We start from the raw sequence: 13,615 nt of genomic DNA, 5'->3' as shown, positions 1-13,615 counted from the left end.
CAGAGCTTTAAAAACTTCATTACCACGAATGAAGGAAGACCAGAGCAATCAGAGAGGGTAGCAGAGGGTATAACTTAAGGAGCTGTTACTAGGATTTTTTTGTTGTTCCTGGTGGACTATTTTTCTCCTTGCCAGCAAGGAGGGAAAACCAGCAAGTTGTTTTCTCCAAGATTTTTTTTTTTTAGGTTTAAGAACACGGATTATGTTGTAGCAATTTCTTCGCTGTAAAGCGTCAGCTGAGAAGTCTAACAGTAAGAAGGGCAAGGGAAAACTGAATGCTGATGCAGAGAGTGCCAGCAGACGTCATCCTCATTCCACGGGATGTTTGTAGCTATGGCAGTTGAAGTCTACACTTCCATATGCTTAACATACCCTATTTATAAGCCAATTTTAGCTGACCTAGCATATATCAGTAGTACAGTTAGAGCCAGCAGCCTGCAGGAAAAAGTGGGCACAGGTGTTTCCATAGCAAGGCCTGTGAGTGTCTCCCATACATACTTCCAGTCTAAGCAAGCACATGAAAGGCTTGGCTTGTCGCTTACCTAAGGAACCAGGAAAACAAGGGAAAGCTAGATTTCGCTTGTGTCCTAATGCCCATATAAAAATAAAGACAGATGAAATACCCTTACTACCTTGTTAAATTCCATAAGCCGGAAGAGAACGTGCTGCACACAGGTACAAGTAAAATCCCTTGCTGGCAGGTTTGCAGAAACAAATTTTTTATTTACACAGGCAAGTCTATCTTTAGACCCCATTTACCTCTTTACATTTCTCGAATATTTACATGACTTCATGATGCTCCAAGAAGGGAGTGATGAACAAAAAGATTACAGAAACTGTCAAAAGCATAGCAAAAAAAACCCAACCTATCACTGTGCTTTAAAACTTATGAGCTAGAATAATGTAGAAGAAATGTAGTTTTAGCACTTTGGTCCTAACGGTCATGCTCTAGAAGACGCTTAAATAGCAGAGGGGATTTCAGAAGTGACCGTATCCAGAGGTTGCCAGTGACAATTCATGAGTGAATCGTAGAGTTCTTCGCTTGTCTCCGTGAATTGTCTGTTCATTTCATCAACATCCAAGTAGAGCTGTGGATCTGAAAATAAAAGCCTGGTAAGTCCAAGTATCAAATCTGAGGCATGCGCACAAAAAAACTTCACGTGAAATGGCTAATAAAATGTATTTTAAGCTAAGTGTAATAAGCTATTAGATCTACTAATTTTAGTGAGGTATTTAGTCCTCTAAAATTTTGAGCCTCACAGCTCCAACTTTTGGGAATTTTTATATTAGAAGGCTGGGACTAGAACTGTCTTTCAAGATAAAGACAAAGACAATGTTTAAGATAGTAAAGATAACGTTTAAGGATAATCAGCCATGAAACCCTCCCAAGAGTCATTTAATTCACTTCTACGGCAATACACGTTACATAGGATAGTTTCTAAACACTAACACAAAATGCCTCCACGTGAGGACCTTTGCAAACCTTCCAGGACACAAATATGTTTTGTACCGTATTTGTAAGTGCAAGCTGAATCCTCCTTTTGGAATCTGCAACATAAGCTTTTACCTCAGGGTGGAGAACAAAGCTTTTGCATATTACTGAGTTTCTAATATAAAATCTGTTTAGCGGAACCAATACAAAGAACAAAATTCTGTCTTAGACCATTTTCAAATGGGAATGAAGGCACAGGTACAAGAAACCTGCTGCAAAGCATTGACAGTGTCCCGTTTTACTTGATGCGGTCAGTGTATGCTGTATCAGCTTTAAAACCCCAGCTGATTGCAGATCAACCCCACAGAGGTTTGACCTCAGCTGAATTTTCAAGATGTTCTTCATCCAGTAGAGGTTGGCTTGTATTGTTAAAAGGCACAAGGATGGCTAAACTCAAGTGACAATGATAGAACCCTTATTACCGTCAGTAATTAGGTCATCACCGATTGCAGTCATAACTGAAGATTCCTGAAAGACAGAAAAGGCTAAGTTTAATCATAACTCATTTCAGAAAGCATCACAGATTCAAAGTGCTGCAGTCTCAACCCATTCCTTCTTCCTACAACTACAAGGATAGATGGCATTTTATCTACTTATTTTTAGAAGAAAGCCAATATTACAGTACAGGTTGGAAGGGACCTCCGGAGGTCACAACTAATACATTGACCACGATAAGACCACTTACAACAACTGTTTAATTTGCTTTAAGCAAAGCAAATCAGAAGAACAGGAACAGAAGAAGCGTACGCAATTATGCTGTCAAAACCATTCTTTGGTATGCGTGAACAAATAATGGTGTATAAATCACTAATTCTATGGATTTACTATTTAAGCACTTAAATACAAACACCTCTGAATGGAATCTGCTCTTTTAACTTCACACTAAGCAGAAAGCATGTTTTCAACATCGGATTCTTTTTGCTGATTCACACAAATCTGTACAACATATTATCTGTGAAATATTTTCTTTACAGCAAGCGTGCAGTATCTTTACCTCAAAAACAGCTGGAGCCATTAAAGAATCTCCTAAAGAGCAGTCTCCAACAGCTTGCGTGCTGTCATAGGGAGCATAGGAGCTGTAGTTGTAGTCAGCGTGAGCATCTTAACTCCTCTGCGAGTGGTAGTTCTGGTAATCTTGGCAATAATCATTATAGTTGTATGACTGGTACCGCTGCAATTCTGCTTTCAGTCTGAAACATGAGAAGTTGCATACAGTCAGAGAACAGAAACTGTAAACCCAGTTCTGAACTTAAACAATTTGTCAGCTTACATACTTCAAAGCTTAAAAGGAAGCTTTCCTAAACAGTCACCTAAGTGACAGCTTAAGTCACAGCTCAAAACCTCATTTCTATAGAAGCAAGCATCCTCACCTTTGCCAATACCAGAAGGAATTGTTCTCATGGATTAACTCCAGAGCCTTGACATGGTTACCTGTACACATCAAGTATTTTTAGCGTTGGCATAAGCAAGCTGCTGCTAAGTCTCTGTGCTTTGCTAAAGATTGATTTAAGACCAGAGACATTTATCAAGCACAGCTGCTTTAAAGATGCAGTCTTAACCCTTCTATCTTTTGTTTGGTTAATTACTAGATCTTATTTCCAGAAAGAAGTGAATGGAGTCAGATTATCCATTTCAAAGAAGCATCTGACGCTGCCTGTCAGTTTGCCATGTCTACCTCCACCTGCTCAGTTTTTTTGTTTGTTTAAAGTCCATTAAACATTCAACAGCTGCCAACTATACCGCTCAGGTGAAGTCAGTCTTGCTTAACAACACAATCGCGATTCTCCAGCGTGACGCCTTATTATTAGTGGGAGAATTACAAAATACACTGGTTCTTAAGAAGAAAGGGCCAGCTGATTAGCTTTCACTACTTTCCCTTTCAAGATTTTCTCAGGGGCAGCTTCAGACTAATGACAAGAACCAAGACAAGTGCTATCTGTACTAAAACTGAGGTACACTGCATAAAGAACATTCAGATAACCCAGCTGCATATTCAAAAAAATCCGCTGTTTAGACTTGTCTTCACTGATTCTGTACAGGCAGACCTCCTGTGGTTGCAGTGCCCAGTTTCTCTGACTTGAATTGGGGATGCAGAGAAGTGAGTTCTATGCTTTTGGGGAAGAATACAAGCTGAAGGCATTCTGAAATAGCTTCCAAACTAAGCAAACATGAGGGACAAACTAATCCAATGGCTGGGTATTTCAATGCTAAGAGAGCACGGTACTCAGCCATTCAGAAACGTATTACTGATGTGTATTTTAATACCTACATTTGTTTCAATACTGCAAAGCTACACAAGTTCTAATAAAGAGGTAATCCATTGTCTTGTTACTGTAGTAAACAAACAGAAGATACATCATCTTAGGTCTTCTGCTTCCAACTGCACTCTTCCTACATACAGTTGTGTAGGGAAGGAAAATCTGAAAATACTGTTGACGTTCTTCTGGATAGCCGAAGCAAGAAAACATGTTTGTGGCTTATTCTTGTTTTCAAAATAAAACAATATTAATTTAATCAAAAAATTTTGGCAAAGAAGTTTGGACAGTGCTCTCTTGGAGAAGAGCATTTCCATTCTAAAGCAGAAGGAGGCAACATTTGCAGAATTATGCTAGGTAAACAGAAACAGAAGTGTCATTTTTTACTATTTAACAGAACACACAAGCTAACCTCATGAACATACTGAAATTGTTTATATGAAGTCCTGTTTTGTCAGTATCCTGGATCAGAGTTCATCAAATTTGGTATCAATTCTTTAACCGTTCAGAGACCTGAATTGCCTTAAATAAGTGATAGAACTGAGCCGGTAGAGTAAGAAACCCTCTCAGGAAGTGCTAAGCTTTAAACTCCCCATTGCCCTAAGCTCATGAAAAGCAAAGAATAGCATTCTAAACCTGTTCTAGTAATAACGCCTTTGGCTATCTCCCTGCGTTCCCATTTTTCCCCCCCACTTCTTTCCTGTCAACCCACTGTAAAACTAGTTATGTGCTTCTCTCAAACTAGAGGGAAAGCTCTAAGAACAAGAACTCCCTAGCATATAAAACCACTTCTTGTCCCTTCTACCTTATGCAGGCCCAAACCTGAAAATATTTACCAATGCATTCAGCTTTGCTACTGTTGAGAAACAAGGCTGGTTACAATGGCAGCTAAGCCCAAGTTGCGCTGTCTGGCTAGATTTAACAGTTGGATTCCCCCAGCCATCCTGAAGCAGGTTGATGAATCCAGGGAGTCAAAACATAGGACTTCTGCATTTCTGGTTTTGTAGACTGCATCGTGTGTACAGCCACTACAGCAAGGGCCACAGACTTTCCAAAGGCAGAGCTACAAGAATCTGATTATTTAGAATAACTGTATCAATGCACAACTCCTTGGTTACCTTTTAGAAATTCCTATGCTCAGCCGGATTCCTTTTCCCCCCAGACCTGGTGCGTTCTGGCAGTCTTGCAGTGCCCTCATCTGATCACCTTGCTCACCAAATCTGACATAGGCATACCCTCTACTATTTTCAAAAGGGAGAAAACCAATTCTGGTATGCATAACAGTTACAAAGCTAACGAATTCAGTTTCTGTCTTCTACAAAAAACAGAAGATAGCAGCTACTATAGCTTCTATTACTTAAGCAACCTCTCTGGCATGTGCACGTGCACAGAAAAGGCTTTCACCAAATTAAAAAACTTGGGCCAGAAGCAAAAAGCTTATTCCTTGGTAGCATTAAGATGCAACTCACTGAGAGCCAGCAAAACAATACATTTTAAGTGCTCTCTGCGTAAGTAATCAGATTCCATATTTCTGCATATACAGCAGTTAATCAGTTAGCACTAACCCACTCCTTTTGGAGCCACAAACTTTATTGGTCACAAACACCAAGAGCTGGCTGTAATTATCTGAACCAGTATTAACCGGTACCTCTGAACTCTTCAAACAAAAATATCGTTCAGGTGCTCTTAGAAGAACAACATCAATTGCCTGCAACAATTTGATGGCTTTGCTAAACGGAGCACTGAAAAGCACAGTGGTACAGTTTCTTTTGTAGCCTGTTCAGAAATTATAGCCCCGTGCCTACAGCTTCAAATCAGGCCAAGCTTACCAGCCCAACTCTTACAGCTTAAGTTCACTGCACTCGAATGCCTTCAAGACGTGCTTTTAGGAGCCATGGAGAAGAACCCTCTGGTAAGACCACCATTATAAAGTACTGAGTGTTGTTTTACACTTAAAATAGAACTATCTGTTACAGTCATTCATCAGCTTTCCCTAGGCTGCTGCTCTCTCACTACTGAATGTGATCCTGCTCTCAGTTTCCCACTAACTTTTTCCCCCAGCGTTTATGGCCTCTTTTCATCTATGACACTTTTAAGGGACTACACCGTGTTGAAAAATGCTGGTTAACATTTCCTTTTACACAAGGTGCCTCATCGAATTTTCCTGACAAAACCAAACCCCAGAACCTTAACTAGAAGAGGAAGCACACAAACACACACGCCTCCCTGGCCACCATATCTCCCCAAAACATATCTGTTCAGTAACAGACCAACTGTAAGAATACTGCGATTAAAATCAGTATAGCTCTATACACTGCTTTTGTTCGGGATTACTAGCTAATGTCCTTCCCCTTACCCCTTCTGGAATTAATACTGAATTCTGTACTCCAAAACGCGGTTCTTAAGTCATACAAATGACATTTAACAATCAGAATTTTTCCACACAGTGATCCTCAATAAAAACTTCAATCCTCTACTGCAGTCTTTCAACAAATTAAAGGAATACAAAACTGGCTAATAACTGTTCAGTGATTTTTGGACCTTTGTAGCACTAGAGTAACAGCAGTACACTCTGCAGCATAGTTGCAAGTACGTGGGAATAAGATACTCTCTCTCATCTCTTTTTTTCTCTGAAAAGTGTGAGGCCTCTATTTCACCCTACTAAAGATTTTACCACCAACTGTACTGCTAGCATTGAGACACTGCAACTTCTGTGCTTGAATGAGATGCAGGACAGGTTCCTTAAGGTGTCGCAATTTTTTGTCTAAACCTAGTGTTGAGATCAAAAAAGGGATTGCTACTAATTGCGTACGTATCAATAACCAGGACAGAAGACATGCTGCATATAGGAATTAAACTTTTTCTAAAGCTCTAGTACATGAACATATCAAATCCCGCAGATTTTTTCTAGTATGGTTTCAGAGGTCTTACTTGATGGACATAAGCGCACAAGTGAAGACAAAAGATATTCTGTTTACCTGAAGTACATGAAGGTTTGAACTACATTCTAGTCCTGATCTTTCCAGTCAAAACTGTTTAACAAACAACCCACCAAACAGTAAAACAAACAAGAAAACCCCATGCTTCCTCTCTACATAAAACTTTTCACAATTGTGTTTTCTGCCCACCACCTGGCTTTAAAAAGTATACGAACTTCTTTGAAAGATCATGTTTTTAGTCTGAACTCCAAATGAACAACGTGTAGGGCATGTAAAGAACAAGCACGTCATTAATGAAAGCTTTTCTCTAAAAAGGATAAACTTATTCTTGGGGAAAAGTGTGGAAACAGATGTTATCTAGGCAATATTCCTACAGGAAAAACGAATAATTTTGCCACACCTCAAAGGAAAAAATAATTGTGCTTAACAGGTAAGAAAATAAAAAAAATCAGAGCAAACCAAAAAATAAATCACAGAATATGCATCCTCGTTTTAATCATTAAGGATTACCTTTGAGCTCTGCTTTGGTGCTTGGCTTTGCACTTTCACAGGCTACACACTTCGTGGCCTCTGCTTTGTTTTCAACCAAGCAGGTCTCCCAATCCCAGCTTCCTTCAGGCTTCTTGAATTTGTCTAAATCCAGAAATTCTCCAGAAGGAGCAGAAAATGCAGATGCACTGCTACTGGTCACAGGTGTTGGACCCTCTGTGAGACAAACAAGACAGTTAACCATCCTGTTTGAACATGAACTATAAAATGAACATTAACTTTTAAATTTGATTTGTCAAATCCCACAGAAATGTTCAAAACTACTCCGCAACTCCCCCCCCCCCGCCCCTGAAAAAAATAAAAGCCACCAAAAACCCACAAAGAAACAAACAAACAAACAAAAAAAACAGAGTGGAACTCAAAGCTTCCAAACAACACACAACTCTGTTCAGCACACAAGCTTCTGCTGCTGTTGACCACAGTGTAACCTCCATAAAGAGGCCTGACAGGTGCCTTTTAAAAAAAAGGTGCCTTTTAAGAGAGAAGCAGAAGATAACGCTTCAAATTCAAAACCGGAAAGACAAGAATGGCTCTTCCCTTCCACAGCACACGCAGAAAACTTTTATCCTAGTATTACTTGCATCGCTCTTCCTCTTGACAAGTGCAACGTAACCGTGCAATTCACTGCACCATGGTCACAGTAAACCCCTCATTTCCAAAATTCCTCCTTGCAATGGCAAGAGCCTCAGACAAAGATGCCGACTGACCGCTCAGAGGTTGGAAGTCCAAGAGAATCAACTCTGTCTGAAATCCATTATCTTACCTCAGGAAATTTCAGTCTTACCGCACAGGATGATTACAAAAGCCCGGTCTAGTCCATCTTAATTTGTTTCTTCCACGATATATTTGCACAGGTGTTTTTCGATGTAATGGCATGTTAAATGACATTTAGAGTCAAAGTTAGAATTAGAATCGTATTTTAAAAACAATACAACCACGCTCAAAATCAATTACGGTCACACACAATGGGAAACAACCCAGTACTGCCCTGAAGAAGTTACCCAGCGGGTCACTCGCTTTCTTGAAGCCTACCACTGACCTTCATAGGCATCTCTCTGCTTTAGCTTAAGACTAGTTAAGACTACACTGTCTTGAAATCTGGCTTCACATCTCCCCTCAATTACATACAAACGGTGAGTAGAGGCATTTTGGACACATTCTGTAATTTTTTTTACTTATTTTTTGAAAGAGAAAAACACTAATTTTTAACTCTTTCTATGGAGTTCTCATTTTCGCCAGTGAAAAATCACTATGTTGTTTTTAAATTAAGTCACCCACTTCAGCCATCTTCCCTCACCAGCTGCAAAGCTGGGGGTATCTGCATTGATCCAGCTCCGTACTAATACATTTCACAATCAGTTCAATTTATGCGACAGGCTGGAACCTGGGCTGAGACCTCTGAAGTGCCTGTAAACCAATCCTGCAGACAGCCGCTAACCCATCAACCGTACCTGGGAATCGTGTTGCTTAAAATATTCCATATATGCAACGTACTTTTATTCTGTACAAGATTCACAGAGGCTAGGATGGAAACAACAGGAAAAAAAGGACCATACCTGGTTTCTCAGACTGACAGGCTACACATTTGTTATCTTCCGTCTTATTTGGTACAAGGCATATTCCACAGTCCCAAGAGCCTTTCGCCTTCTTAAATTTGTCTTCAAAGCCCAGAGTGGCTGTTGTGTCAGTGCTGCTCGAGGAGGATGTCACTGTCACCGAGCTGTCTGTGACCACTGGTCATGTCAGAGCAGGCATTACTCCCGTTCCAGGTTTTGGTGTCTCACATGCTATACATTTTGTAGCTTCCGGTTTGTTTTGGACAAGACATGTATCACAATCCCACGTTCCAGGTACTGTTTTGAATTTGTCTCCAAAGCCCAGCATCCCTGCTGGGGGCGCTGCTGGCTTTGAGGTGTCGCATTGACTTGAACTTACTGTCTGTTTCATACTCTCAACTGTTGAGGCTTTAGTAGCTTGACAAGTTACACATTTGTCCTTTATGTCTTTGTTTTGCAGAAAAGGGTCACATGTATCAGATTGCCAGTACGATGCTTGTTTAGAAGTCTCTTTACCTGCAGAAAAAGTTGTTATTGCAGGCCTAGTATAAACCACTGTGCTTGTTGTAGGTTGCGCAGACGTAGAAGAGCGTGTTTTCAACAATCCAAAGTCTAGGAAGCAAGAAAAAAAAGTCTTCCTGTTAGCGCAGCACCTCACTACATGTAACTAAGTGACTTTACTAGAGGGCAAAAATTTCAACCCAGGTGCCAATGGTTACAACTAGACATTCAGACCGAGCGCAACAGGAAGTCCCCAGAAATCTTATCTAAACGGATGAAATTTCATCTGCTGCACTGGGTCACAACAGAACATTTCGTTAAAGCTTCATTTAACTCTTTGTTTCCAAGCAAGCTTTAAATCAACATTTTCACTGGTCGATACAAGTACAAACAGACAGTAGCTGACTGAAATCTGACAGTCCAACGTGGAATGGAAATAATACAATTTGATTAAGACGCGATGCCCAATCGAATCAAATTTCTAAAGCTCCTCCTTCCGTAGCAGATGACTCAAATCTACTCCAGTAACTGTACAGAAGTTTGTACTCGGAGCAGCAATCCATGCGGTATTTTCCCACAGATGCTGAATATTAATTAAATAATAAAAACTCAAGACAATTGAACAACTGTCTAATTTTCTATAATTAGGACAACTCCTTATTTAAAAGGTGGCAATTTTAACAGGAAAGACAAGCTACTAATACAGAAAGACTAAAGGAAATGCATCTTAAACAGCAGCTCAAGTTGCTTGTAAATCTACCTTGAACATAGTTGTTTTGTGGTTTGTTTGTTGGGTTTTTTTTAGTCAAAAATGAAGTCTTTGAACAATGTGGATTTAGATTCTGCTTCTTTTAAACCGATAAAGAAAGTGAATGTCACTTCACTCAGAGGTCTTTCCTTAAACAAAATGCACAATGTATTTTCTCTCACTTAGCTCTTTCCAACAGAGAAATGTGCTGCCTTCTTAACAAGTATGTAAGTTAGAAGAAGACTTTTGGGAAAAGATCAAATTCAATAAAGCCCTTTTTCTTAAAAGATATCTTTTCCACAGACACACTTTATGAAACTGTTGAAAACAATTGCAATTGCTTAAAAACAAAATTCAGAAAAGGGTTTTTAACGTAAAACACTCCACTTCTGTTTGCAGTTTAAATTTTAATCCACAGGAGCCATTGTAAGCTAAGGCCCAAAGATTCGCAGCTTTCGCCATGTATTTGGAACTGAAGCTCTTTCCTATTCTTTCTTCACCTGGGCTGAAGGTGGGACAGGAGTGTTGAGCTTTACAAACATTTCCTTTTCAATTCCACAAATTGTATTTACTTAAAATGAAACACCGATTATCTGGCTAATTCTCTTAGTACCTCATTTACAATTACATCCTAACACGTAAAGGAGATGCAACCCATCTGCTTTTCATCTTGCAGTTTTACTTCCAGCAACAAACACCACTTAGAATAGAAGGGGGCAGATGCACCCTAACAAACGCAGCGCTTAATGTAATGCTCTCCTACATTCATATTTATAGCAGATACTCTATTAACCATAAGTCGTGTGTTGGTTTTTTTTTAATAAAAAATGCTAGCGTATTTTTTGCAGCATCTTTTTAAAAGGAGTTCATTATCTCACCAGGATTTTTTAGAACGTCTAAGACGCTTCCTTCCTTTAAGACGTGGGCAGTGGTGAAGGGACCACCAGCAAAATCTTTGACCTCCTCTTTCTGTGTGTTGATGTTGGTTGAGGTGGTGGTGTCTTTTGAAACAAAAGAAAACAAAAACAGCTTTCACAATGTGACCTAGTTAGAGCAGATTATACTCACTTTTGTTAGAAACAAGAATTTCCAGCTTCATGCTTCTCACATAAGAATCTTCACAAATTCTACTTACTTTGCAATGCTTTATGATTACAAGCAAAACAAAAAGCAACAAAACAAAACAAAAATTATAAAAGCAGATCTGTCACTGGAAAAATACTGCAGAAGTCCAACACTGCCTGGAATTGCTAGCATGCGCAGACAGGACAGATTGAAGATTTAATAAAGAAAAAAAGGAAAATCAGCACTTCAGATCTGAAGTGCTAAAGTTTCAGTTACCTAGGGTAAGAAAGGGCGTCACTGGAGTACCACTGGGTCCAGAAAGTTCTGCCGATTTTACAACGGGAACACTAAATGTAAACCCAATCTGCTATGAACAAGAGAGGTTTTTCAGATTCTCAAGCCACAGGAACTCCAATCGAATGCACACACAAAACCAAATCTGAAAGCTGCTCTTCACATTTGTAGCACGCATGCTGAATGACAAATTATAAGCCAGAAGCCTACATACTTTTCTCCATCAAGGCAGATTCTGCTTTAGTGTTCTGCAACAGCCTACTAAATGCCTAAGAAAAAAAGTCAAGCTCCTTTATTATTTTACTTACAGAAGACGTAGGTAGCACTTCTGCCTCAGTAGATTTCACAACTGGAGATGAAAACGCAAACTCAGGACTGCTAACAGTACTTGTTGGTTGTATCTGTATTTTCAAAAGAATTAAAGGTTTATATTTAAGAGCAACAACTACCTGAATTCACTATCCAACAGAAGTCCCGCAGTGACGTCGAAAAACCTGATGTTTGAGTTATTTTGCAGATAAAAGTAATAATAAAACACAGGGAAGTTTCCAAGTGGGTATAGGACAATATCTTCAAAACCAAATTCCAGAAACTGAGAGGAAAAGCTGGAGATGCTACTTAGGTCTAAATGCACGGAAAAACAAGCCAGGAAGCTGAAGAACGGCAAACTCAGCCCAATGATACTCCAAGAACTTCAGCAAACACCTCAACATGTTAAAGCAGCTGTCTACTTCAAACCGTACAAAAAATATTTCAAGTACTCTGGAACAGATTAATGTTTATTTTATTGCAATAATATGCCAATTATTGCACCCTAGGCTCATTCTATGTGAGGCTCATATGACCACGTTACCTCTAATTTAATAACTTAAATAAAGTTGTGGTTTAACCATTGCAGGCAACTAAGCACCACACAGCCACTCGCTCACTCCCTCCAAGTGGAACAGGGAAAAGAACCGGAAGTAAAGAAGTAAAGTTGTTAAATTTGAGGTAGCATTAATGACTCATCGCATGTAATGGCTACCTGGAAAGACAAATGCCATAACCCTGTACATACTCCCCACTCCTTCCCCTTCTTTCCCCCAGCATTTATTGCTGAGCACGATGCTAAATGGTGTGGAATATCCCTTCGGTCCTCTGGGCTCCGCTGTCCTGGCTGAGTGCCCTCCCAGCCTCTTGTGCATCCCCGACCTCCTCGCTGGCAGGGCAGCGTGAGAAACAGAAAAGGACTTGTCACTGTGTAAGCACTGCTCAGCAACAGCTAAAACACCAGTGCCTTACCAACACTGTTTTGCTCACAAATCTGCAACACAGCATCATCTACTACGAAGAAAATTAACTCTACCCCTGCCAAAACCACTATAAATAACTTGGCATAAAGTCCACACCCCCCTTCCCCCGCAGACTTCCACAGCATTTGAAGCAGTTATACAATCACGTTAAATGGGAGTTGGCAGGCTCTAAGACTGAGAGAAGCAGAATCAAAACATTTATGCCTTTTTCCCCAAACTGGCATACAACCCCAATTCATTCAGCTGCGTAGAAACTAATATTTGTTAGTTTCATGAGCACCACAGAAAAAGTCAACTCGCAATAAAGCAGTATACTCATTGTAAACATTATTTATAGCATAAAGATTTACCTTGCCCGCCGCCGTCGCTGCTGCATCTGCCATGCCTGCCGCCTCCGTTGAATTTGCCACGCCTGTCGTTGCCGCTGTTGACCTTGATATGTCCTTTGTCATCAGCAGGTATGGCATGCCCGCCGCCATTATTGGATATGTCAAGCCTGAGGGCACTGTTGAACACGTTATGCCTGACGTCGCCGTTGTATATATCATGTCCTCCACCTCCTCCTCTGATAGATCTGTCAAGTCCTCCACCTCCGATGGATCTGTCATGCCCTCCACCTCTGATGGATTTGCCATGCCCGTCGCAGCTGCTGGAGTTGCCGTGCTCATTGCTGCTGTTGAAACAGCGCTCGGTGACGCTGAGACAGCGCTACTACCAACGAAACTGGAATTGAACTGAGGCAGCGATGCAGCACTGATGGGTAGGGGTATTTTCGGTAGCACTGGTTCCTCCACTTCCTAAAGTTGCAAATTTTAATTTTTCTTATACAAGACATACTACTTTCTCACCCCATCCCACCCAATTTATTAACAAAATTAAATAGAACAAAAATCCATACAAATTAAGAGAAAGCAAGTTTCCAGA

At 40.2% G+C, this 13,615-nt stretch overlaps 1 protein-coding gene and 1 pseudogene across 2 annotated transcripts in view; both read right to left on the bottom strand.

Annotated features, from left to right (window-relative positions):
• LOC308186350 (tRNA selenocysteine 1-associated protein 1-like) overlaps positions 1-7,431 on the bottom strand; it is a 43,087-nt gene extending 35,656 nt beyond the window's left edge. The window contains exon 1 of the mRNA XM_080608497.1: positions 7,197-7,431. Within this exon, the coding sequence (XP_080464623.1) occupies positions 7,197-7,419 (223 nt within the window). The 5' untranslated portion in view covers positions 7,420-7,431. The remainder of the gene's footprint in view (positions 1-7,196) is intronic.
• Positions 7,432-8,756: 1,325 nt separating this feature from the next.
• Positions 8,757-13,326, bottom strand: LOC308186349 (nuclear pore complex protein Nup153-like; annotated as a pseudogene). The gene is made up of 4 exons: positions 13,042-13,326; positions 11,708-11,800; positions 10,919-11,069; positions 8,757-9,403 (listed from the first exon to the last, which is right to left on the bottom strand). The product of its transcript is annotated as a nuclear pore complex protein Nup153-like (transcript).
• Between the last annotated feature and the right edge of the window lie 289 nt (positions 13,327-13,615).

The sequence above is a fragment of the Anser brachyrhynchus genome (assembly GCF_964034855.1).
Source record: "Anser brachyrhynchus genome assembly, contig: SCAFFOLD_292, whole genome shotgun sequence".
Lineage (NCBI taxonomy): Eukaryota > Metazoa > Chordata > Aves > Anseriformes > Anatidae > Anser > Anser brachyrhynchus.
Note: the sequence above shows the minus strand (reverse complement) of the source record. Positions and strands in the feature narration are given on the sequence as shown.